The 27,984-nt window shown below is 43.1% G+C and overlaps 1 protein-coding gene across 4 annotated transcripts in view; it reads left to right on the plus strand.

Annotated features, from left to right (window-relative positions):
- The window catches only part of CPQ (carboxypeptidase Q), a 309,733-nt gene that overhangs the window by 115,247 nt on the left and 166,502 nt on the right, over positions 1-27,984 (plus strand). For all 4 annotated transcript variants that reach the window (XM_090040396.1, XM_090040394.1, XM_090040397.1 and 1 more), the window contains one exon: positions 6,727-6,934. In XM_090040396.1, coding sequence (XP_089896522.1) covers positions 6,727-6,934 — 208 coding nt within the window. The remainder of the gene's footprint in view (positions 1-6,726; positions 6,935-27,984) is intronic.

Raw genomic sequence — 27,984 nt, forward strand, 5'->3', positions numbered from 1 at the left:
GCTCATGAAGGCAGTGTTGTTACTAGTGCTTCTGTACACTGAGCTACTCCCACCCCCACCACACACATACCTCCACAGGGCAAATCGTCTGCATAATCCAGAAAGCAATGTGCATCTTTTGGGGCTCAGATGGGAGCTTGAAGAGGAAAACCATGTACAAGACAAAACAGAGAGGAAGCCAAGGAATGCCAAACGTTCTGCTTTGCCTCTGGGCCAAATATGTGAGCCAGATCTGCGAACTAGCAACTGCAGGGTGCAGGGGCTAAACATCCTGCTTTGTGAAATATTTTGCAAGTTGCATGCTACAACATTGGGGTGTATACATACTGCCCCTCATGAACTTAGTTACCTGGGAACTGCTGTGGTTCTATAGAACCCTGGCACGGCTGTACGAAGACTGATAGCGCTCTGGTGCGGTGCCAGAGGACTGGAAGAGGGCCAATGTGGTTCCCATCTTCAAAAAAGGGAGGAAGGAGGACCTGGAGAACTAGAGGCCAGATAGTCTTACCTCAATCCTGGGTATGCTTTTTGAGAGAATTATTCTGGCACATGTCCACGAGGGGCCAGCAGGGGAAATTATGCTTAGGGGCAACCAACACAGGTTCATTAGAGGTAGGTCCTGTCAGACCAACGTGGTGGCCTTCAATGACCAGGTCACCAAAACCTTAGATGCAGGGGTAGCAGTGGATAGTCTTTCTGGACTCTCGGAAGGCCTTCGACATGGTCTCACCCCGTTCTCATTAAGGAATTGGGGGACTGTGGTGTCGACACCTATACAGTCAAATGGGTCGCCAACTGGCTGGAGGGCCGCACACAGAGGGTGGTAGTGGATGGGTCCTTCTCAACCTGGAAGGACGTGGGCAGTGGGGTTCCACAGGGCTCGGTCCTCGGGCCCGCACCGTTCAACATCTTCATCAGTGATTTGGACAAGGGGGTAAAAAGCACCCTGTTCAAATTTGCTGATGACACTAAGATGTGAGGGGAAGTGGGCACACTAGAAGGGAGGAATAGGCTGCAATTGGACCTAGACAGGTTACAGGGGTGGGTGAATGAGAATAGGATGGGATTCAACACTGACAAGTGCAAGGTGCTGCACCTGGGGAGGAAGAACCAGTACCATACCTACAGGCTGGGGAACTCCCTTCTTGTCAGCACAGAGGTAGGAAAGGATCTTGGCGTTATCATTGATGCCAAGATGATCATGGGCCGGCAGTGTGGGGATGGAGTCAGGAAGGCCAGCCGCACCTTGTCTTGCATCCACAGATGCATCTCAAGTAGGTCCAGGTAGGTGATCCTCCCTCTCTATGTGGCACTAGTCAGGCCGCAGCTGGAGTACTGTGTCCAGTTCTGGGCACCGCACTTCAGGAGAGATGTAGACAACATGGAGAGGGTCCAGAGGAGGGCCACTTGCATGATCAGGAGCAGCAGGGCAGGCCCTACAAGGAGAGGCTACGGGACCTGAACCTGTTCAGCCTCCACAAGAGGAGGCTGAGGGGGGATCTAGTGGCCATTTACAAACTAGTTAGAGGGGACCAGCAGGGACTGGGGAAGTCCCTGTTCCCCTAAGCACTACCAGGAGTGACCAGGAATAACAGTTGCAAGCTGGCAGAGGGTAAATTCAGATTCGACATCAGGAGGCTACTTCACTGTCAGGGCGGCTAGGATCTGGAACCAACTTCCAAGAGAAGTGGTGCTGGCTCCTACCCTGGGGGTCTTTAAGACAGGGAGAGACAACTACCTTGCTGAGGTCGTTTGACCCCAGTACTCTTTCCTGCCATGGCAGGGGGTCGGACTTGATGATCTGCTCAGGTCCCTTTCGACCCTACTAACTATGAAACCCTGGAGCAGTTCTACAACAAATACAAACTACAGAAAGAAAGCCCAATGACCCTAATGAACCACTGCAAAATGCAGGAGGCTGTGAGGAAATGGGATGTGGTATCAACCATAGACCTACTCCCTGAAGACAGCTGCCATGCCATGCAGGAAAGAATCTTCCACAAGGACCTGCAGAAAGATCACAAATATGTGAACTGGAAAGTAGCCCATGAGAAAGTGACCCTATTGCACCAGGGAAACCTGCCTATGACAAGCAGAGACAACTGACCACCTAGTGTTGTTCTGTCCTTTGGCCAAAGGGGTGTGGAGGAAAGTGTTTTTATACTCCTCAAGATGGTGACAGATATCACAACCCTGACCAGGGAAGCAGCAGTGTTTGACCATTTGTCTAAGAAGAAGGGGACCTCTGTTGGCTCACTTGAACCAATTAATTTCCTGTTCTGGAAATGCCTTATGAAAGGCCAGGAATCTGCTCATATACAGGTGCATACACATCTCAGTAGATGCTTGTGTCAAAATGGGACAAAAAGATGCAAGGATACTACAAGAAAGTGGTAGAGGATATTGGAGAGGAAATGGCAGTGATCATGTGGAAGAGGATGGACTGGCAGTGGCTGTTCAGGGGTGGGACACCTAAAGAGTGTGATGATGATAATGAGGACAATGAAGGCAGAAGAGATGACAAGAGAAGAAAGCGATGATGACAACGGCAACTGAAAGAACTGGGAAAGAAGGGGGGGGAAGGGTAAGCTTTAGAGGGTAAAGAAAGGTTGTCTGCCTTTGCAATGGGCAGTGGTGATGGTGATGGTCACGTGGGGTGCATGGTGTGCATATTGTGACGGGATTGTGTATTATGTGTTTTGCGCTGTCAGGTGTGTCATAGCAGCTGCAGGACAGTTTTGAGAGACGTACTTCAAGATCTCTATATATAGCAAATTAAAAACCCCCCACCTTGTTTCTAGGTTTGGCGTATCTGTAGAGTAGGAACGGGAGGAGGGGAAGGGCACACAGGGACCTGCAGTGAAGTCACTTATAGTTATCATTGGTATTGTGCCCATACAGGTGGAGATGTTGGTAGTTCTTTATTAACTAATTTTTTGTGTACTCCTCCAGTTCCACATGGTGTGACCATTAAGGATATTTCTCAAGTTAGCTACCTTAACTTCTGGTAAGAAATTCCAAAGTAGTTGGTCTTATCAGGAATCTTCCATATCATGGAGTTTGAGGAAGGTGAATGATGCCATTAGTTTGTTTCAGTCTCTGCTCACTAATTATGTATCTTACATGTCTTCCCTTCCAAATTTACACTTCTAGTTCATAGTGAGAATAATTTGTTGCAAAGGAGTCTCAAAACTGCATGTATTTAACATACGATAATCATTTACATTGCAAAATACAGTAGGCAGCCCTGTCTGATAACTGAGTTAATGATATACTTATCTCCGAGCACCAGCTCCATGGTTATGAGGCCAGCACTGGGAGATCTTTATCTACCAGTGCCAGTTCTGTGGTTGCGGGGCTGGTGCTGGGAGATCCTTTTCTTCCAGCGCCAGCTCTGCAGTTGCCCTAACAGTGTGGTCGTGGAGCTGGTGCTGGAAGGAAAGGATTGCCCCGTGCTGGCCCCATGACTGTGGAGTTGGCACTGGGAGATAAGGATCTCCCAGCCCAGGTCCCATGACCATAGGGTTCAAGCTGTGAGATAAGGATCTTCCAGCCCCAGCTTTACAGTGGTGGAGCAGGGGTTGAGGGCCATTTTCCCCACTGGACGTTGATCCCTGCCCGGCAGCAAGCATCTCCTGTGGGCAGGGATCAGTCTTCCTCCCTCTGCTGCCTCTCCTTGTATGGTTTGTTCTCTGGACCTCTGATCATTTGTGTGGCCCTCCTTTGTTTGGACTCTTTCCAGCTTCTTTACATCTTTTTTGAAGTGTGACATCCAGAACTGGACACAGTACTCTACCTGCGGCCTCACCAATGCTGCATAGAGCAGGGGGGATGACATCCTTAGTCTTGCCTGAGATGCATCGGTAGATGCACGCCAGTGTTTTGTTTACTCTGCTGGCTATAGCATCGCAATGTTAGCTCATGTTCATTCTGTGGTCGTTCAGGTCTCTTTCAGTTGTGGTACTAGCTATTGTAGCACTGTCAAGCCTGTAAGTATGTTGCAGATTATTTTTCCCCAGATGGAGCACTTTATATTTCTCAGTGTTAAGCATCGTCAAGTTTTGATCCGTTCACCTTACAAGACTGTCCAGGTCACCGTGTCCTCCAGCGTGACTGCACTCATCCATAACTTGGTGTCGTCCATGAACTTTGCCAGTATGCTTTTCATACCCGTATCCAAATCATTGATGAATATGTTGAAAAGCCCTGGTCTGAGTACTGAACGCTGTGGGACACCACTGGTCACCTTTTGCCATGTCGACTCAGTTCTGTCTATTAACATTCTCTGGGTCCAGCCTTGGAGTCGGTTTCCTAGCAACTGGACCATTAAATTGTTGAGAATGCAAATTCTGAATTTTACCATGAGGACATTGTGGGAGACTAAGTCAAAGGCCTTTTTAAAATCCAAATATATGACATCAACCTCATCTCTCTTATCCAGGTGGCAAGTTACATGATTGTAGAAGGAGATGAGGTTGGTCAGGCATGACCTGCCTGCACCAAAGCCATGTTGGCTGTCATTTACAATACTGCCTTCTGTTAACCTATCACTGATGGATTTTTTGATGGATTTTCCCAGGATTTTTCCAGGGATCCAGGTCAGACTGATTGGCTTATAATTTCCTGGGTTCTCTTTCCTTCCTTTCTTGATGATAGGCACCACATTGGCCCTCTTCTAGTCTTCTGGGACCTCTCCTGAGTGCCATGAGTATTCAAAGTTTTGCCTTTGGTTGTGCAATTACATCAGCTAGTTTGTTCAGCACTCTTGGGTGTAGTTCAGCTGGTCCTGCTGACTTACAGATATCCAGCCTCTTTAGATACTCCCTCACAAGATCATTGCTGATTGTAGGTGAGTGATCACCCCCTGGTGCATCCTGTCAGACAAGCTAACACCCTGGTGGAATACCAATGCAGAGTATTCTGTTAGGAGTTTTGTTTTCTCTTGAGTGTTGGTTATTAGCTGTCCCATTGTATTCAGCAGGGGTCTTACATTTCCCTTATTTTTTTCTCCTGCTTCCTACATATCTGAAGAAAGACTTTTTATTGTCCTTGATTGCTGTGGCCAGTTTGAATCCTGTTCCTGCCTTTGCTTTTCTAATCCGCTCCCTACATAGGTGGGCCATTCCTGTGTACTCTTCCTTGGAGGTAATTCCCAGCTTCCATCTCTTACTAACTTCTCAGTTCATTCTCAGGAGGTCCATGACCTCTTTATTGAGCCAAGGGGGTCTCCCAGCCCTTTTGCTACCTTATGAACAAAAAAAAAAAATCCTTTGTTCTCCAAGGATCGTATCCTTGAGGAATGACCACTCTTCTTGGACCCCCCTTCCTCATCAGACCATGGTCCAACAGGGCCTTATCCACCAATCTCCTAAACTTGTAGAAGTTAGTTTTCCTAAAATCAAGGATTTCTACCCTACTGACTGATTTCCCTGCCTTATGATGGATGATGAAAGTGATAGTCTCATGGGAACGATCTAGTGACTAACCAGAGGATTAAGGGTAATCTAGGCAATAGTGATCTACCCATTTTATAACATTATGAAACAATACTTCTCCACTCAGTGGTGGAGTATCTAAAACTATTTGAATTGATATGCTTTCACCTTTACTCTTTGTCACCTCTACTCCTTTTCACCTCTTTCTAGGTTGCGTCAAGGACAGCTGTAGGAGGGGAATCCCTGGAAGTATGATGTCATTTAGGAATCAGTGCCACTGTCTTTGCTTATCTTGTGGACATTGTGGATTTTTCACACATTTTAACTCTGACAGGAATCATGGCCTCACAATGCTGTTTTAACAGTAGAATGAGTAAAAACTCTACTGGGCAAAAGTTATTCCTAGGAGAGCATGGGGTCCTACCCCTGGTGATGAATGCTATTTTTGCTTTAGTTCTCTAGAGTCTATTAAAACACTCTCCTTATTTTCTCTTGTCTCCAGGCTATGATTGTCTCAGAAAACTTAGGAATCCAAAAATAGGATTTGTATTCATGGTTTCAGGGTGTTAGTTTTCCTGGAGTCATTCAATACTACTCTTCAAAATAAACACATTTTTGTTCTTCAGTCTCAGTGACATAAATAAATGAAGTAGCAAATTTAAATTGCAGTGTCTGTCACTTTGCTGTAAGATTGGAAGACAAAACAATTCTGATTATGAACTTGAGTATTTTTCCAGGTTTTTTTTTCTGGTATAGCAGTCAGGCAAGTTGCAAGTCCTCCAGTAAGAGCCCATGCTAATGCAAAGCTGTAGTTGTGACCTCAGCACTATGTCAGAATAATTGCCAAAATGCCTGGAATATGACCGATGTGGCAATTAGGTCATACAATTGATATAAAATTGTGAGATTGCTGTTAAGATTTGGAGTAGAGTATTGCTATTAGAGGCCTGGGAGACATTTATGAGGGCAGGTTGAAAGACCTAGGATTCTTTAGCCTGGAGAAGAAAAGATTGGGGTGGGGGGGTTGGAATTTGATAAGTCTTAAAATACCTGAAGAATGGTTATATGGTGGATGAAAATAGACTCCCATCTATGGCTGCAGTGGACTAGACAAGGAGTAATGGTCCCAAATTGCAGCAAGGGAAATTAAAGTTGAATAAGGAAGAGTTTTCTCCTTTTGAGGGAGTTAGTTTTGGAACAGGTTATGCAGAAAGGTTGTAGAATTAAACCATACTCTTTTAGTGAGTGTATGCTAGTTACACTGAACTACAACTGTGTTTTGTTTTCTTAGCCCTCACACCGGGTGGCAGTATTACCAGTCCAATGTACCCAAGATTCCCACAGCTTGCATTTCAATAGAAGATGCTGAAATGATGGCACGGATCTCTTCCCAGGGCACCAAGATTATTGTTAAACTCAAGATGGGAGCCAAGACCTATCCAGATGCTTATTCCTTTAATACTGTGGCAGAAATAGTTGGGAGCAAGTACCCAGACCAAGTAAGTGAGAATTCCCTAAGAGAATACATCTTGTTTGAAAAATCACTTTAATTGACCTACTACTACTGTCTATACATCTTCGTGTTTATATTCATTTTCATGGCATATCCTAGTATACTGAAGAACTTGCTACAGGTGCATAAAAACTACTCTGTTCCAAAGGCAAAGAGTTCAGCTTAGTTGATATGGCTTTCTAACTGCTTCTTTTCCTTTCTTTTAAAAGTTCATGGTTGTGAAAGTAGTGCGATAATGGATATTTACATTTAATTAACAAAAAAATCTATGTATATTTGCTGAAGTAAAATTCTAACACACCAAGGATTTTATTGTATGGAACTTGCAATAAATAGGCTATAGCAAGAACCAGGTTACAGCATTTTAAATGAAAAGCAAGCCATGCTTGTGAAAATAATGAACAAACTACCTTTTGCTGTGTAGATTACGTTATACTTGACTTTACTTATTTTATTTGCTTTCCTTTAGATCTCTTACTCCATGTGAATGGCAAAATTTCTATTTTAAACACAAAATACTTTGTATGAGCTTATAGCCTCTCCTTACATATATTTATCTGCTGTCTAATTTAAATTTGGTTTGTAATATGAAGGACATCTAGCCTTTTAATAAGTTAACTGGCCTGACTGCCACCTCATTCCTGTGGAGTGACACCACTAAACTCCAATGTAAAAACTGGAGCAAAATGTGGATGAATCTAGTTGACTCTGAGTTTAGTTTAACATAGGTTGTTAAATGGACAATTGCTATTTTAAGATTCTACTTTTGCTGCTTTTTTTAATTTCTGGTTTTATAAAATATAACCAGCCAAACCAGATTTGTGGTGGTAGAAAATTTATGCCTGGGATGAGGACTTTTTTGCCAAGTTCCAGCCTGGAATGGAATCTTTAGCCTATATAATTTTATGGAAATGCTGATGTAACCCTAACTCTGGTAACACTATAAATCCCTGCTAAAATGAAGTTACTTAAGTCATTATTCCTTTCTAACCTAAAAGTTTTCTAATTGTAATGAAAAATAAGAGTAATATATTTTTATCTCAGTTTTTTTTAAACCAAGTGAACTTGTTCTGTGTTTGCTCTGTGTGTGAAGTACTGTAACATTGGCTTATTGCATCTAGAAAACACAGCTAGAAGTTACTGTAATCCTTTTTCCTGCCAAATGATCACACTTCTGAAAACTCTGCAATGATCGCTGTGGTAGAGTGATTTATGTGCTATCAGGTATGAATTTGGCTCCATGGAATGCAGTGTACAGAGGACAACATCTTAGCCCTTAGAATAGACTACAGTTAACTTAATCTTGCATCATGTGAATTTTTAGCAATGCTTCTGGGGAACTAAAGTTTTGTCCTTCATGACTCATACTTTGTATTTGAAAATTATAGTATTTCAATTCAACCAGCATCGTATCCAAATGTAACCTTTATGAACACTTTAAGCCAGGAGCCACATGTGGACTCTGTGTGGCTATTTCCATCTATTTCTTTCCCTGTGAGATAAAAACATTCTTGGATCTTCTCAGTTGCTGAAGCATGAGGGGTGCAGATTTTTAAAACCGTATGGGAAGATTTATTCACAATGCTGTGCTGCTGTTAATGAGAGCAGTGGCATGCACACTTGAAGTGTAACCAAGAAACAGAAAAGTAAAACAAGTGAATGGGGGATTAACAATTGTTTCCCTTTGGAAGCTCATGATGTTTCACCGATTTAGTTATATACTGTAACTCTGGTAAACACCTGAGCTATCTAACTATTCATACAATAAAATGCAGTGCAGAATGAAAGATGTACAAAGTCCTTTATGCCATAGTGTACTGGAATATGTTACATATCCAGTGGAATCAAAGGGGGTTTATGAGCCAAAAATCTCAATTTAACTTTTGAATGAAAATAATAGAAGAATTGCTTTTCTGAATCCACAATGAGTGACATAATATTTAAACTCTAAAACAGGGGCAGGAGTTTTGGCAAGGCATCAAGGGCCACATGACAGGCAGCCAGGGGCAGATAAATATTCACTTTCTAAATTTTTTAGGGGCCCTGCGGGCCGGATAGAATGGCCTGGCCGGACACATCTGGCCCGTGGGCCACATTTTGCCCACCCCTGCTCTAAAGTAATAAGTTTTGAACAGTAAGTACAGACATATGAAACAAAAGTTAGCCGATTTTGGAACTAGCTGGACATCTTAGGTGGGAAGCTCGGAGGTGTGTGTTCATTACCTGTGAGGATAACTGTTGAATTCACAGCAAATATGAGGTCATGCAGATCTAGATATTTATATGCTGGAGATTTTGGAGTGATACGACTAGAATTTAATACAGTTATGAAGTTACAGATGATGATAATATGAAGTATTTTATATTATTTTGCAAATGATGTGACATTTTTGGCACCGTATGAAAGGTTACCACATATGAAAATCATATTTGTCTGAAAACTTTATCTACTAGTATAAGAAACTCTAACTAGTTATCGTTAATGAAAATCACTAAAGGAGAAGAAAAGAGTTCTTTGTTTTTTTCAGTTGGTTATTGTGCTAGTCTGACAGCACATTGTTTATGACCAGTTCAGTTTTCTCTCTTGAGCTGGTTTTCCAAGGTGCTCGTGTGACATTTACAGAATAGTGGATACAGGCAACCCCCGCGTAATGCTTTTAATTGGTTCCAGAAAAAATGAGTGTTAAGCAGAACCCATTTCCCCATAGAAATTAATGTAAATAGAGATTTATTGGTTACTGCCAAGCTGGCAAGTCAGTCAGTAATACAGAAGTCATTGACTTCAGGAAAGCTGACTTTGACAAACTAAGGAGGATCGTCAGTGAGGCCCTAAAGGGCTACAGCCCAAAGGAGAGGGGAGTTCAGGACAAGTGGCTGCTCCTCAATGGAGCAATCCTGGATGCGCAAGCAAAGTCCATCCCATCTCGGAGGAAAGGCAGCAAAAGGGCACAGCAGCCCCCTTGTCTCTCCAGGGAACTGGCGGACCTCCTGCATCTTAAAAGGAAGACCTACAAAGGATGGAGGACTGGAACCACCACCAAGGAGGAATGCTCTGCTCTGGTCTGGACCTGCAGAGAGCAAACCAGGTAATCCAAGGCTGCAATGGAACTCCAGCTAGCTACAAATATCAAGGACAATAAAAAGTCCGTTTTTTAGATATGTGGGGAGCCAGAGGAAAAGCAAGGACAACATTGGACCCCTGCTAAACCAGATGGGACAACTGACAACTGATGCCCAGGAAAAAACAAACTTGCTAAATGGGTACTTTGTATCAGTTTTTCACCAATCCCATGAGAGGCCCCTGCCCACTGTGGGTCAGGGAGGCCCGGGTGAGGGAGATTCCTTGCCCTCCATTGAAGCTGACCTCATGAAGAAACACCTTGAGAGGCTGGATACCTTCAAGTTACCCAGCCCTTATGGTTTATACCCAAGGGTACTCAAGGAGCTGGCAAGTATCATAGCTCATAGCATCATAGCCCCTGGTACAGATCTTTGAGAACTCCTAGCAGCCTAGTGAAGTGCCTGAAGATTGGAAGAAGGCCAGTGTCTAGCCAATCTTCAAGTAAGGGAGGGAAGTAGATGCGGCAAACTACAGGTGCATCAACCTGACCTCAATCCTGGGCAAGGTCTTGGAAAAGATTATCAGGGAGGCCATCCTTAACAGACTAGCTGATGGCAATATCCTGAGGGATACCAGCATGTTGAGGGTAGGTCTTGTTTGACCGATCGTGTATCCTTTTATGACCAGGTGACCTATCACCTGGACATGGGGGAAAAGATTGATGTCGTATATCTTGACTTTAAAAAAGCCTTCTATCTGGTATCCCATGATCACGTCTTAGCAAAACTACCAACTGCGGCCTCGACCTCACTATGATCCACTGGCTGGGAAATTGGCTCTGTGGTCAGACCCAGAGGGTGGTAATTGACAGAAGTCAATTGTCATGGTGCCCTGTGACCAGTGGGGTCCCTCAAGGCTCTTTTCTAGGGCCTATACTGTTTAACATCTTCATCAGTGATGTAGACATTGGTGTCAGAAGTGGACTAGCCAAGTTTGCCAATGACACCAAACTCTAGGGTAAAGCATCCACATGTAAGGACAGGAGCGTGATCTAGGCAGATATTGACAGGCTCATGAAATGGGCAGATGAGAACCTGATGGTGTTCAACACTGAAAAATGCAAGGTTTTCCACCTTGAGAGGAAAAACCTGCAGCATCCTTAGAGGCTCGGCAGTGCTATGCTGGTTAGCACTACAGATGAAAGGGACTTGGGGGTCATGATTGACCACAAGATGAACATAAGCCTTCAATGTGATGCTGCGGCTAGTAAAGCAAGCAAAACGCTGGTTTGCATCCATAGATGCTTCTCAAGCAAATCCTGGGATGTCATTCTCCCATTGTACTTGGCCTTGCTGAAGCTGCACCTGGAGTACTTCATCCAGTTTTGGGCTCCACAATTCAAAAAGGATGTGGAGAAGCTTGAGAGAGTCCAGAGAAGAGCCATGCGCATAATCATGGGTCAGGAAAACAGACCTTATGATGAGAGGCTGAGAGCCATGGGACTCCTCAGCCTAGTAAAGCGTAGGCTCAGGGGTGATTTGGTGGCCATGCAAAAGTTTATCAGGGGTGATTATCAGGATCGGGGGGAATGTCTGTTCACAAGAGCACCGAAAGGGATGAGCAGATTGAAAGGTCGCAAACTCCACCGCCACCAGTTCAGGATGAACTTAAGGAAGAACTTCTTTACTGTCTGAGCCCCCAAGGTTTGGGATAGATTGCCACCAGAGGTGCTTCAAGCACCCACTTCGAATGCCTTCGAGACACATTTGGATGTTTATTGTCCTGGGATCCTATGATCCGTGCTGACTTCCTGCCCCTGGGGCAGGAGGCTGGACTCGATGATCCTCCGGGGTCCCTTCAAGCCCAGATGTCTATGAAATCTATGAAAATTATCCAGGAGCACATCTACCAGGGACCAGCAGGGGAGATCATGCTTAGGGGCAACCAACGTGGGATCACTCAAGGAAGGTCTTGTCAGACCAACCTGATGGCCTTCTACGACCAGGTCACAAAATCCTTGGATGCAGGTGTTGCGGTGGACATAGTCTTTCTGGACTTTAGGAAGGCCTTCGACACTGTCTCTCACCCCATTCTCATTAAGAAATTAGGCGACTGTGGCATCAATACCTACACAGTCAGATGGGTTACAACTTGGCTGGAGGGCTGCATCTAGAGACTGGTGGTGGATCGGTCTTTTTCAACCTGGAGAGATGTGGGCAGTGGGGTCCCCCAGGGCTTGGTCCTTGGGCCTGCATTGTTCAACATCTTCATCAGCGACTTGGACAAGGGGGTGAAAAGGACCTTGTTCAAATTCACAGATGACACTAAGATGTGGGGAGAAGTGGGCAAGCTGGAGGAGAGAGATGGGCTGCAACCAGATCTAGACAAGTTACAGGGGTGGGCAGATGAGAACAGGATGGGCTTCAGTATTGACAAGTGCAAGGTACTGCACCTAGGGAGGAAGAACCAGCAGCATACCTACAGGCTGGGAAACTCCCTTCTAGTCAGCACAGAGTCAGAAAAGGATCTTGGTGTCATTATTGATGCCAAAACAAACATAGGCCGACAATGTGGGGACGCAGTCAAGAAGGCCAGCCATACCTTGTCATGCATCCACAGATGCATCTCAAGCAGGTCCAAGGAGGTGATTCTCCCTGTCTATACAACACTGGTCAGGCCGCAGTTGGAGTACTGCGTCCAGTTCTGGGCACCGCACTTCAGGAGAGATGTGGACAGCATCGAGAGGGTCCAGAGGAGGGCCACTCGCATGATCGGGGGGCAGCAAGGCAGGCCCTATGAGTGGAAGCTATGGGACCTGAACCTGTTCAGCCTCCACAAGAGAAGGTTGAGAGGGGATCTGGTGGCTGTCTACAAACTTGCCAAGGGGGACCAGCAGGCTTTGGGAGAGTCCCTGTTCCCCCAAGCACTACCGGGAATAACAAGGAATAACAGCCATAAGTTGATGGAGAGTAGATTCATGCTAGATATCAGGAGGTGCTACTTCACTGTCAGGGCGGCTAGGGTCTGGAACCAACTTCTAAAGGAAGTGGTGCTCGCTCCTACCCTGGTGGTCTTCAGAAGGAGGCTTGATAATCACCTAGCCTGGGTAATTTGACCCCAGCATCCTTTTCTGCCCATGTCAGGGAGTTGGACTTGATGATCTGCTCAGGTTCTTTCTGACTCTACCAACTATGGAACATGCTGGAGGACAGGAATTCAATTCAGAAGATCCTGACAGATTGGAAAGCTGGGCTGGAGCTAACAGTGACAAATGCAAGGTTCTGTACCTTGAGAAAAATAATGAAAAACACAAGCAAAAAATGGTTGACACCTAGCTGGATGGCAGCACTATAGGAGATCTTGGAGTCTTGGTGGACGACAGACTCTATATGAATCTGCAGAACAACACAGTTGCAGAAAAGATGAGTGCCATTTTGGGTTGCATCAATGGAAACAATAGCTGCAGGACACAGGAGGTGAAGTGCCTTTTTATTTGGTACTGATTAGGCCTTGTGTAAAGTATTGTATGCAGTTTTGGGCCGTACAGGTCCAGAGGCAGGCAACTAAAAAGATGGGGAGAGATTGAAGGTGTTAGGCATGTTCAGTTGTGGAAATGGCATTTAAGAGGGGATATAATAGCAGTCTCCAAATATCTGAAGGACTGCCATAAAGAAGAGGTAGAATATCCTTTATCTCTTGTTGCAGAGAGCAGGATGTGGAGCAGTGACTTGAAGTTGTAGCAAAATAGATTTAAATTGGATATCAGGAAAAACTTCTTCAGTGTTAGAACCATGAGGCAATAAAGTAGTCTGCCTAGGGAAGTTGTGGAATCTCCATTAGTGAGTGTGTTCAAGAAGAGGCTGGACAAGCATTTTTCAGGCATTATCTATGAGTAGCTATGCCCATGCTCTACTATGGGCATTTCCCATTCTTCTGAGCTTTGCTGGTTGCCACGTGGGGCTAGGAAGGATTTTTTCCCCCCCTTTCTGGTGCTACACGTGTTGTAGGGCCCAGGGCTTTCAGCTTCCTCGGAAGCATCGAATGTTGGCTGCAGCTAAGGCTGGGGATTTTGCCTGGGAAGTGCAAGTGTTTCTATTGGGTTTTAAACCTAGAAGTTTCTGGCTAGAGTGTCTTGCCCCTTCCTCAAGGTCAGACTGATCACCATATTTGGGGTCAGGAAGGAATTTACCTAATGGTTAGATTGGTACATACTATAGGGGTTTTTGCCTTCCTCTGGAGCAGGGGTCATGGCTGTTTTCCTTGGATCTCTTGGCAACCCTTGCAGCAGTAGGACATTGGCCATCATTATACTCCTGCTTTACATTTGGCAAGCTAGGGTGTTATACTTAGTAGTTAGGTTTGGTGTTGACTGTAGTTTTACTAACAGATTAGACAATGGATTTGTATAGAATGGTTTGAATAAGGATGAACCTGCCTTTGGCAGGGTGTTGGTCTAGATCAGGGGTAAGTAATTATTTTGGCTGGAGGGCCGCTTAACAAGTTTTGGTGAGCTGTTGAGCATCACATAGGTAGCTCCCCACTTGACAATTGCCTTGCCTTGTGGTCTCCATATTGGGACCAGAAGCCCTGCCCCTTGGTCTTTGCTACCAGAAGTCTCTCCCCTTGCTCCTTGGAAATACTTCTTTTGGGAGAACAGGGTTGCCATCTTTGAACTAGAAAAAAAAAACAGTTCATATACTAAAATCCAAACACCTACTATAACATATTTTAATTTAATTACAAAAAATATTTGTTATTATTTGTGTTTGCATACTCTTTATAGAGGGGATTGCATAATAGCTCAAAAGTAAAGTTTTACTCTTGTATATTGTGTGTGAAGGGTATGGGGTGTGGTTCAGGGTGGGGTGTATGTATATGGTGGGGTGTGGGGGGTGTCCATATGGGGGTTTGTAGGGGAGTGTGTCTGTACGTGTGGGGGCATAGCGAATGTTGTGGGGTGTGTATATGTGACGGGGTTGTGGGGGCAGGGTGTGTGTGTGTGAGGCTTGTGGGGTGTGAGGGAGGGTGTGAGCACTCCCCAAACACCCTTACATGTTGCGTAGCCCCCGCTGTTCCCACACAGGCATTGGTAATGTGGATCCTGCCAGTGCTGTGTGTGGGGGCAAGGACAGCAGCCTGCCCAGCCCACCTCCATCACGGGGTCTCCACGTAGCACACATGCAGCTCCCACGTTTGCATGGCACTGAAGAAAGCCCTGCACTGGAGCTGGCTGCCTTTCCCACCCCTGCTGCACAGTGCCAAGGGTTCCCTCCACTTCTGGGGCTGGATAGAGGTGGGCAGGCTGAGCTCCTTGCCCCCATGTACAGCACTGGCTGGAGCTGCGCACTGCCAGGTGCCAGTGTGTGTGCAGGGCACGAGTGCCCTGAGTGCACCGCCTTCTGCTACTGCTATCAACAGCGGGAGCTGTGTGTCATGTGAGGGAGTGTTTGCAAGGTCCCCACACGTTATCTGCCCATGCTTCTGCCGTCCCCTGGGCAAGGACATTGTGGTGCCGGCAGACCCATCCCCACACTCTCTGCCCCACCTAGCTGCAGCTCCTCAGCTGCCCCCGCTGCTTCCCTACCAGTGCCCAGAGTGAGTGGGATGCTGGGGAAGCCAAGCAGGTTCCCTGGGGTGGCTGCAGCAGCAGCCTGGCCCAGATGCTGCTGCTGCTGCTGCTGCTGCTGCTAGCTGGGCTGTGCCCTTCCTCCCACGAGGGTGGGAGTGAAGAGCAATAGGGTATGTTTGGGTGTGGGGGGATGTATACGTGGATGTCATGCTCCCATCCTTGTGGATGGAAGGGCTGGGTGGGGTACAATTCGTTGGGTTCCTGTAGGCCAAATGACAATGCCTGACAGGCTGGATCTGGCTCCCGGGCTGTATTTTGCCCACCTCTGGTCTAGATGACCTCTGAAGGTCCCTTCCAGCCCTAGTTTTCTATGATTCTATATTTTTGGGAAATAAAAACATTTAGGGAAATCTGATTGTTAAAAATTCTAAAAATTGTCATAGGAACAGACAGCAAATGCAGTAGCTAGTTTGGACTCTTAAGTTTACCAAATTTCAGGTTAACAGTGGATGTGAACATTTCATATAAATCGTTGCAATGTTGTATTTGGAAGCCTAAGATACATTGTCAAAGTTGGTACCTTGGCCAGCCAGCCAGGGCAAACCAAGGCTTTAACCTGCCAGTAAGAGCACTACCCAGTAAAAAAAAATCGTTTTTATCTTTACATATACTGTGCAAAATCCGCTGAAAATTGGAATCTGTGAATATTTGAACTTTTAGGATGTATAAAAGAGATGTGAGCTGAAAAGTAAGTGGATTCTATTTTAGGTATGAATGACAATCCCACCCTCCCTTTGTCCCTCCCAGTTTGCATGTCATATGTATAAAATATATTAATGGATATGTTGTGCTCCATAGCCAAACTGTAGCTAGGTTGGAACTTTAAATGTAACAAATCCTAGGGATGACCTGAATTACAGTGATGCTAATGTAACAGATCATGAAGTTTTTTTCCAATTCCTGATTGATAGAACCTGCTCCATAAAGGAAATAGTTTATTTACTTTCTCATTCTTCCTCCTTTGTCTACATAACAGTGAGTCTTCTCGTGAAATCTGCAATACTTGCCAACACACCAGGGAATAAGAACATAAAAAACATCCATTATTTTGGATCTGATAAATAGCAATGCATATAAAGAAAGGAACCATTTGATGCAAATAGTAAAATTCACTGAAGATGTATAACACTTCAGCACAGAGTATTATTATAAGGGCTGGCATCAGTTCTACATATGTTCCCAGAATGGTTGTCCATTAGTCCTTTGATGTGGCTTCCAGATATCCCTTTGGTCAGACTAAATTATGCATACAATAAAGCTCAGAGTAGCAATGTCTGAAATGCCTGGTGCCATAAAATCGTAAATTCCACTGTTAAACTTTTCCCTCACTGTGACTTTCCTGCTCCTCATTCAGTCTCTGTTGTTAAAACGTATCTAAGTATTGCTACTTGGGCCTTGCCTGCAACAGTAAGCCAATACTTGATTTCAGAGGAGGTGAGTTTTTCTGAAGTTCTCATTTATCCCTTCGTAGGAGGAAATACCCAAGAGTAGGAAAAGAGTAACTTGGATAAAGAACAAGAAAGGGAGATAAAAATGCCAAATAGGTTAATCTTGTCCATTTTTTCAGTGCTTATGTTAGTTCTCATCAAAACAAATGGGATCCCTGTTTTTCATATCAGCAGGACTTTGTGCTGTCTCTAGAGGGACTCCCTAATGGATTTTACAGGAGAAAACGGGCTTGTGATGATAGCAACACAATCAGTTTCTCGGATGGAAGTTTTTTTGTCACAGTGAAAAGAACCCAAACATTGTGCTGCTGATGCACAGAAGCTAATTTTTCTAAACTTGGCTGTTTCAAAAATATTTTATCCTCAACTGCCAAAAGGGCAAACCTTATACAAGATCTAAATTCCTCTGCCAAGAGCTTGGCAACAACATCAAACATCTGAATCATTCCTTTAAAATGCAAAAGCTACCTGAAATCATTCAGAAGGATGGCAGATGGGTAATTAGATTTAGTGTGCCCCAAGATTCTGTGTAGTTGGTAAATCCCTAAATGTTAGATTGTATTGAAACAGTCAGATCTATGTAAAAATGAGCAACAGCCGCTATACTATGGATGAGATTCAGAAAGGAACTTAAATACCTAAAATGTGACTTAGGCAAAATTTAAAGCAGCTAAGTCCAAGAGAAGGTTATTTACACTTTGTACAAAGTGCTTTTAGTGCAGTATGCAAATACTGTTTAGAGCATGGAGCAGAGACAAGGACTCCCCAAGGAGTGACCTGCTCTTGGGTGACAGTCAAGTTCCCTCTTGTTTGCTGCTCCTTTGGCCCAAAGACTTTGCATTCCTTCCTGCAGAGTGGCACATCTTCAACAGAAGGCATGGAGAGTGTCCTTAGCCTAACTTAGTCTCTAGCTTGCTGATTAAGGTACTTTCCTGGGCGGTGGGAATGTAGGCTTGAACCCCATCTGGCTGAGGCAGGCCTAGAAACCAGCACTTCCATTTCTTAGCTGAGTTCTCTAACAAGTTGGCAGATAATAATTTTAAAAAGTCGGTACCATCTCTTCCTCATCCTTAAAGGAGTCAATTGCCTGTACATGAACGGGAGGATATTAACAGGATGATTTAGGCATTTGAAGTCTAAGCTGGGTTTTGGGCTGTGAATTCCAGCTTCACATAGGTACTTAAATTCAGGGAAGAAATAGTGGAGTCTCAGATTCTATCTCCTCCAGTGGTGTTGGCTGGTTTAGATGTTCACTACGCAGTGCAGTGGCTGTTGCTAATCCCAATCCTAAATGTACCCATTTTAAAGTATAGGGAACCTAACACAGCTCACTTAGGATTGTGAATTTTACATCTGGAGCTAGCTGCTTAGTGTTGCCAAACTTAAATCCCTTTGTATTTCATCCTAAATAACTTGTACATATGTGACTAAAGTTGCAAGCAGGCTACAGTAAAAATCATAATGTTCCCACTGTTTAGGGCACTTCTTAAACAGTATTATAAATACTGGGGGAATGGCTCAAAACAGTTTTAATGTATTATTTTTCCAGATACAAGTCTGGCCCACTTATACTGTAGATGTGACGTGAGCCTGATTGTCCCAGAGTTTGACTTGGATCAGAACAGACACAGCAGCCATTTGCACAGATCACCCTAGCGAGCTGCACTGCTGCTTCTCATGTGCACAGCCTGGTTGGCTTGGCTTGGGGAAAAGCATTAGCACAAAGAAATGGGTGGAAAGACTACAACGTTATATGCTGCTCAGTTAAATTTGTGGACAAACAGAATAAGTTCTGTAAGTATTATGCTTAGAATTGCTCTGTTAGTTTTTTCTTGACCTCTTTGTTACAACATTCCTTTGGGATTTTATTTCAGCAATAATTTCTAAACATGTGGAAGGCCTACAGAATAATTAGGGAATTTTTTTTTTCTACTTAGCATAATTTTTTAAAATTTTATTTTATAAAAGTACAGCATGCTGTACCCCTCCTGCTTTCTCAGGTTCAAAAGTATGTGAGGTGGTCCAGAACTAGCAGCAATAAAGCTGGCCTGAGGCATCATTAAGGAAAGACTAAAAAATTATGGTGCATAAAAAAAATAAATATACCTTCTTCTAGTACTTTCAATTTTTGAGAAATAGGGTACCTTTATACATGCTACATGGGTGGTGGTAGGTGGGGAGGTGCACTTTAATTAGATTGGAGCTGCTCCAAATAAAGTGCCTCTGTGTCTCCTGTATCAGTGTCCCCATGCTTAAAAATGGTGACTGGGGCACTTGAACTAAAGCTCACTCAGTGAGCCCCCATTGCCATTTTTAAGCGTGGGAACACTGATACATGAGAGGCAGGAGGGTGCTGGAGTGTGACAATTTCCATGCTTCGGCAGACTCAATCAAGTCTGTTCCAGTGCACTGGAATTCCAGCACGTCGGAGCTGCCTTGCTGCTCGTGTATAGGCATCCATAGTGTTAGAAATGTGTCAGATGTCAGTTGTTAGCTTAAAAACATCCATGCATTACTAAAATAGCCAAATGGCTCTAAGAATAGCTTTTTTGTTAAGCACTGAACAGGTACTTGTCACTTTAACTATTAATTGACTATTACCATAGAGTTTATTATCTGGCAGATAAAAAGAGAAAAGTAAGATGTAGTGTGAGCCCCAGGGAAATTAAGTGATTGTTTTTGTTTGTTTGGTTTGTTTTTTAATATTTTTCCATGTGAGCCTCATGGAAGAAGCGAATCTTTGATTAAAGAGAGAATTGGTGGGAGTCAAACATGATTTGGGAAAGTGTCTAGTTTATGGGACCAACCTGGAAGAAGGCATGTGGAAGTTAAGAGGAAATGAAAGGAGGCATTGAAGGCTACATCATTGGTAGAACATAAGGGTAACTTGGTAGGAAGTGAGATCTGAAATGCAGATCAGGGAAGACCTGAAATTTAAGACCTTGTAGATGAAAATAACCATGTATGCTTAATAAATAGGTCAAGGTAAAAATAACAGAGCAATTGGTTCTGATCAGGCAAAGATGCTGTTGACTTTGGTGGGTCAATTAGAATGAGGGCAAAGCGAGCTAGGGAGAATGTGATTGCAGTAGCTGTTGTAGCCAGAAGACAGGCATCTTCAGCCTTTGAGGTAGAAAAGAAAATGTCTGATATTCATAAATATATGTATAAACACAGATTATAACATTGTACAAGGCGTGTGTTTGTGTGTGTATGTATGCCTTGAGTTTGTGTGTACACACACACACACACACACACACACACACACACACACACACACACACACACACACACTCTTCTTGAGTTTGCTCTCTAAATTTGGCTAATGTGGGGATGATATAGTAAAATTGATGGTTTGCTCATACCTTGTGGAATAGATCCATAACCAAACAGTACCTGGAAAATGTTTTGTTGTTTATTAAATGAACAATTTAATTTGATTCTTGTGCTGATTTACTGGGTGGCTATGATGACATAAATGCTTATCCTGTCATTCTCTGAGCCAGCCTATTTTAGCTGCTGGAGTGATGTTGGCCTCAGAATGGAGATCTCCAAAGATTTAAAGCCTTCTCTGTGCCTACATTTTGCTGCTTTAACGTTGATGTATAGAAAAGCAGCATAAAACAAAACTCTCCTGTAAAATCATTTGCAGTGATACCGAAGTGCTGATTACAGCTCAGCAAGGCAATAAAGCACATTATATTGGGATAATTTTGTCTATGCTAGGGCTTTTCCCAGAATAAACACATCAGTAAAATAGTCACATCCCCAAATAATCTCTCTGTCTTTCTGGTAATACTTTAAGCACAGTGTGGACGTTAATAAAGAATAGTTTATTAAATCAAGAAATACGTTGTCCACTTACAGTCATTAAAGAATTAAAGATTCTTGTGTCGACAGTTGTAGCCTGGTCTCAACATTGTTCATTACGTAAAAGGACAATACCTGTACTGTACTCAAATATAGTTTTACTTAATTGTATCAATTTCCCGACAATTTAAACTACCTGTTACTTGAGGGGCCAATTTCTTATGTTCATGACTGACTTGACTCCCTTGAAAGTCCTCTTGCATGTGTAACACCTGGTCCTATATGTATATCTTGGAAACGTAGTAAATTTGTCCTTTGTACAGCAAAAGAGATTCAATAAATAGATTACTCCTGTCCTTTAAAATCCCGGTTCTGTCTAATTCTGTTTCAGTCTCATCAATTTAAGGAAAGAGGTTGCTGGATAAAATTGAAGTTCTAAAATGCTAACTTCATAGAATTCAGAAATCTTGTGCTCTTGGTTTACTTTTTTGTTTTCATTAAATGTGCCAGAGTATAAGGACATGTTGTAGGTTCTTCACAAATAAAATATAACTGTCTTTTTCGTGCTGGTTCTATAAGTTTTGCTTCTCCTGGTTGGCTGAAAAATACTCTTCATGGCCCAGAATTGCTATGTAGCCAGAAGACTGGTTTTGTTTTCCCATTCAGCTAAGTGTTGTTTGCAAAGGTAAAAGAGCACATAGATGTTTCTTTCATTAGTCACAGAAGCCTCTAGACTTGACTTGTCCTAAGTGTCATAGTCCTTGAATATATTATTTGTAGCGTATAGTGCTTAGAATTCTGCTCTAGTCTTCATAATGCTCTTATCTGTCACACAGTGTAGAAACAGATGTCACCTTTTTGCCATACATTAAAAAAAATAAATTATGGCATAACAAAGTGAAAGCATATAGACATCCATATCTTCTGTTGTACCACAAATGCTCAAATTTGTGGCTGTGGAAGAAGAGAGCAACAAATTGGGCCACTTTATTTCAGCCCATTTGTTTGCTTGTGGGAGAAGAGCTTTGGTAATCTGAGGCAGGAGCAGGGACTTCTCGGCATGAAGGAGCCCGGTTCTCTACACCCCAGGAATTCCTGGGCAGGATTGGCCCTGTCAAGCCTTGAGAACGCCTTCCTCTTTCCCCACTTACCCATATGCGTCACTTTAGAATATGGGTATGCAGGGAAAGTCAGGGCTGTAGGGGCACATGTCTGCAAGTGGGGGCTCCCTGCTTGTAGACACATACCCATGTAGCACGTGGAGGACTCCCTCGGTGACCCAGCACACATTCCTGACAGCAGTGTGGAGCCTGCACTGCAGATGCAAAGGGAGGACCACCCTATGGGAAATTTCCCCATTCCATGCATGCAGATGCACCTGGGGAAATCCCTTGCAGAGGAATTTCTCATGCACATCTGCAAGCAGAGGGGGAGAATATACATTCTCTCCCCCTGCCCATGCCTGGAAACATGGAGGGGACAGAATCCTGTTTAATCCTCAGATGCATGAGGGGGAAAATCCCTTGCAAAGGGATTTCCACCCATATACTTGTAAACATGGCAGTATGGGAGAGAGTGGGAAGTTGCCTCCCCCTCCCACCCCTTCACATGTGGGTGCATGCAGGGAAGTCCCTTGCAAGGGATTGTCCCTTTTCCCCAAGTTGGAGCATGGCAACCAGAGACAGCTATACGTGTCCCTGGAGTGTGATTAACTGTGCCACAACATGTCACAGCACAGCTAATCTTGCTCCACTGAAGACATGTGTTTCTAGCTGTAGTGTATGAACTTTCAGTCATCACTATTGAAAAAGTTCCATATCAAGAACAGAGTAGAGTATTCTGCTGCAAGTTATCTAAAGTAAACCCCTCTATCACAATCATAACCTAACATCTATCTTACATATACTATCATAAATACAGTAGGGGATGGAAAAGTGTTATGTTACGAAAGGAAACAATAAACTGTAGACTGCACTATTCTAGAAAGTGGTATCGAGTTAATACTCTTTTCCTGGAATTCATACTGGTAAACAGAAATACCATTTTCCTCCGTTAATATTTTTTTTCCTTACTGACTTCAGGTGTTTAATGTCACCTCCATACTTTTGCATCATTTAGGATTCTGGCCTTTATTTTTAAATTTTATATTTGGTCTAACAACCAAAAATTTAACACCATGGTATCTATCATGTCAACTAGACAAAGATTTTGTCATCCCCTCCATGAGCCAAGTGGAAAGCAGTTTAATATGCTGCTCATAAGGTATTTCATGGAATAACATTTCTACACTGTAATGGAATTTGTTGATGTAAGCTATAATGATAGGTTTAAAGACTTTTGTGGTGTGCAGTTCAGTAAATTAGAGCATATTCTACAGTCTGAAATGGGGGAAATGACTATCATCTGGCTTCTTGGCAAGAAAAAGATCTATGAAAACAGACAAATCTCCTAAGTCCTTGGACAAGATGAGTTGTGACATGACGTGCTGTTCTTCCTGTCATATAGTATAAAGTACTCGTATTTCTCTTTTAGGTAACTGGAAACAGGGATTGAAAGCAAGTTATTGTGTATGAGAGAAAGAGAGAGAGAGAAGGAAGCAAGATACACTGAACTACTATTTCTGTTCTGTGATATGGAGGTATATTACAGTAGGTGGTCTATCTGCTTGTATGATTTTGCCTCCCTTGCACTGTAGACTCATGCTCACAGGCATCCCAAACATCCAAACTTCTCTAGTCTGCATTCCATTCTTTCTTGTGTTTTCTGCTTGATGTCCACTGAGCTCAGTTTATATGCCAAAGTGCTCCAGGGAGCTATTCATTTTAACTGGTGTAATGCTCAGAAGATGCTTTGCTTGACTGTTTCCTTAGCATGTGCTCTGCATGTCTTTTAAAAAGACTGCAGCTGTAATTTTGCACACAAAAATAGGCTATAGCTAATAACTAGGTTTTGGAAGGACGCCCAAGGCTGAATATATTTTTTTCATTCATTAGGGTGTCTTCAAACTTTTAAATAAGCTAGAAAGAAGAATTAATTGGATTATACTCCCACCCACCAAGCGTAACACACTTTTCATTGAGTTAATCCAGTACTGTATCAATTTATATGGACAAACACTGCGGTGACTTGAGTAAAGAATGTTTCCCTTAAATAAGGAGTACAGTTTGGCTTTGTCAAATGGTTTTCTTTTTTTCTACAAGACACTGGTTGTTATACTGCTCAAAGGTTCAGTGAGAAAGAGAGTTGCTTTGTTTTTTCATGTTAAATTATCTCTAATATTAAAAATTTTTCCAGACTCTGCAGGAATAACATGTTGTAGGGTCAACAGCTGCGTGGTGTGGGGCCTAACTTTCAACTTGATGGTATCTGCTTGTGTGTACAAGATAACTTCGGAAGGCTATGTCCTGGCCATTAACATTATTTTGACACTGTTCTGACAGGGCTTCACCACTGTTGATTGTTGTGACAATCAGAAGTAGCTGAGGCAGTCATTTCTCCTCACCCCCAGCTCATTTGGATACTTAGTTCGTTACTTGAAATGGACTGGCAAATGACATTACAGATCAGGACCATGGTGTTCTGACAAAGTTACTGGGGAACTAAGAGTTTATGACTGGAACCACGGAGGTGTTTCAGATCAGTGACTATACTGGCTGGGTAAGAGTATGGCTGGAGATTTAGAGCTATGGCTTTTCTGTACTTTGATCTTGTCTGAGCTGAACATTTTCCTTTTAACCAGTAAAAATTCCTTTACTTCATCGAAAGCAGGGGTAATGTTTTTGGGTAGTGCCAAAAACACCCACAACCTCAGTTTGTAAGATGCTTGTGCGGCAGGGGAGCTATGAGGGACCCAATCCTTGTTGTGGCAGCACCGCCCCAACCCCTTCCCTGCCATCTGCTCCAAGGCACACGTGCCAAGCAAAATGCCTTTGTGTGCCACACTCAGGCACCCGTGTCGGGGGTTGCCTACCCATGCTCTAAAGTGCAGGTTGGGTGTTAGGGTCGGCATTACTGGGCAGAATAAGTGGTAAATGGCGGAGAGCATATTTAGTTTAGTCTCTACCACTAGAGGTAGACAGAAAATCTATATCATTGGAGTAACCTAGTGGAGATGCAGCAAATGCTGATGGTAGGATTTTCCTTGTAGGTGTAGCTATACCCCTCCCCCAATGACATGAGCTATACCAACAAAAGAAGACTCCTGGCAGCACAGCTGTGTATTCATCAGGGTTTTTGTCAGTGTAGTTGTGTCTGTGATTGCCACTGTACTGCTCCAACGGACATAGCAATTCCAGTACAACATTGTAGTAGTCCCCTGTAGAACTCCAGCAGAACTACTGGTTCCAGTAGCACTTTCCAGCCCCTGCTTTGACAAATGTGCCTCTGCACCCCTCATCCTGCTACTAAGGCTTTTTTGTCTTCCACGCGGATGGGAGGCAGCACTCTTGGGGAGAAGTGGTTGATGCAAACTTTGTAAAACAAAACAGAGGAAGGGGAGCAGCTTAGATGCTTTGATGACAACATGTGTTTGTTGGCAGTGTTCTGCAAAATTGCTAAAGGTTCAGGGATAGCAGTTGCCACCTTCTGCTTCCACCACCTGACCATCCAGCTGGCATAAATGATGAAGCTTATGATAGTTTAATAATAATGAAGTGCCCATGAAAGGCAGTCATTGAAGAGTTACCTCATGTACATGACACATTTCCCCAGTTAAATATCATATCCTTCAGGATTCAGTCATCACTTACTGAGAAAAGAATGACCCAAGAATTGCAAGTTTGTATACAAGGGAAATTTTGTTTTAGGTTTTTGGGGGAAACTTTTTATCCAGCTTGGGAAATATTTTAAATAAAGTAAAGGAACCTTCCGTAAGATGTGGAGAGCCTTCCCAAGCTTCAAGGAAAGAACAGCCCACAAGTGAGGGGTCTAATGCTATTAATTGTTTAAATGCACTAATAACATTATAAACAAATATAATAACACTAATGGACTCACTTTCTTTATACATTCATTTTTCATTCAAGCATATATAGTGCAGTAATAGACTGAAATGGATGAAGCAATTGCCACAGGTTGTTGCCATTTGTGAATTGAACTGGGGTGGTCCCCTGTGTGGTGAAGGCAGAGAGGCTGGGGGGCAGTTACAGAAAATGTTGCAGATCATTGTTTGTGATGTAGGCCATAACTGTTACTATTATTTTATAGGTGTGAAAATAGAACCTCAGAGATTATGGGATTTTCCCAGTGTTATGCACAAAGACAATATCAAGGTTCTTGGCATTTGAGGTTATTCTATAAAATACCAGATCACAATCTTCTTGAGCAAGCGGTTTAACCTAAGAAATTAGTATTATTCCTATTTAACAGATTTAAAGCTGTGTTCTTGAGTTGGTTATCTATTTATTCTCTTTACTTACTATCAAGTAAGGAATCATATATTTAGATGCTTCTCTGTAAATTTAACTGGCAGGGGAGGGAGGCAGTGAATATGCAAAAATGAGTACCGTTTCTCCTGTTTTCATATCAGTTCTATCTATATGGAACTAAGTAGTACTTAAAGCGGAAATTTAAAAAAACAAAAAACCCAAATTATTTCTTGAGTTTCCAAAAGGTCTTTAAACTCATGAGCAAAGGATTTAATTGGTTCTGTTTTTCCTCAGTTTGTCTGTTCTTGTGTGTGAGACAGGGTGGTTCTTTGTCCAACATTAAAATCACAATAGCAAAATAATGAGAACTTAAGACATCTTGACATGATTCACTTTTTATTCACCTTCACCACACCTCCCACCAACAGAACTCTTTCCAAGCAACAGACAACCCAAAATTTGAAGTCTGCTGCAATGCTAAACCTTTAGTTTTTGTTTTCCAACCACCCCACTTTTGCAAATAGCCAGATTTCTCTTGGGCGGGTCCCCTACTGTTTGTTCTTTACAAATCACGCTCTTGTGCAAAGTAGTATGGATTTTTTTTTCTTTTACCAAGTAATATGCAGTGTCAAAGAAGCACTGCACTTCATCAGCTTCAAAAGAGGTGTCGTAATGTATGCCAGGAATACATATTTAAATGAAAGCACACAGTTTAGCTTAATCTAAACAGTTATATTAAGATATCTACCTTGATGCACTGCTGGATATCATTCAGTGTCATGCCAGTTTTCTCCCTGCCTTCTCATTCCTATCAAGGAGCAATGATTCTTTGTAGGCTCTGAAATGGTTCTCTTTCATGAAGCTCTGTTCTGCCTAATCCCTGCTCAGCCCCAGCATAGGAAGTGAATGCATCTTCCTTTTGGATTGTAACTTTTGCTAGAGAGGGCCTTAATGTGAAAGGCAGTCAGGGAAGATTGAAGGCAGCAGAGGTCAAGATTCTCCACACATTATTTCTAAAGGTGTTTTCATTCTACAGCTGACCACTTCATACTGCCAGGCAGAGTTAACTATGTGAAATACGTTTACTTAAATTTAGATATAAAATAATTACTAAATTACTAATAATTTATAGGTGACCTACAAAAATTATTTCCCTTTCTGCTGATGGTGCATTGCTGTGTTATGTTCTGAAAGCTCCATCTAGGAAGAGAAATAGAGATGTAGCCAGAGAAGACTTTTTCCTTCAAATATGCAAGAATATGAGGTTGGAAAAGAACACCTTAGTTGGTTCTAGCTAGCCACTGTCCCTTGTCAAAACTTCCATTCCCGCACTTGCTCACAGAGAAGCTAGGCAAACGCCTGCTATAAGCTCTTCTGAGGCTAATATTCTGAGCCTATCACAATCCGGATGTGGGCCAAGTTATGGAGATATTACCGCCTTGCAAAATGAATGTATGATCTCCTACCATCAGTGAACAAAGAAAAAACACAGTTCTCATTCTGGATCCTGAAATTGGTGGCAGGGGTCCACGGTAGTGTACTAAAATGGCCTGAGGTTTTTGTGAAGTAGTACCTGATGAGCAGTGATGGGAGACCTGCATCTTTTCCTACTAGACCCCTCACTTGTGTAGTTCCCTGAGGGTCATTTCTCCCCTTTGGTCTTTTTCAACATCCACAGGTAGCCATTAGGGGAGCTGGTCAGACAACATAGCCTAAAGTGCT

This window comes from Crocodylus siamensis, chromosome 3 (assembly GCF_052110815.1).
Source record: "Crocodylus siamensis isolate JL-2025a chromosome 3, ASM5211081v1, whole genome shotgun sequence".
NCBI lineage: Eukaryota > Metazoa > Chordata > Crocodylia > Crocodylidae > Crocodylus > Crocodylus siamensis.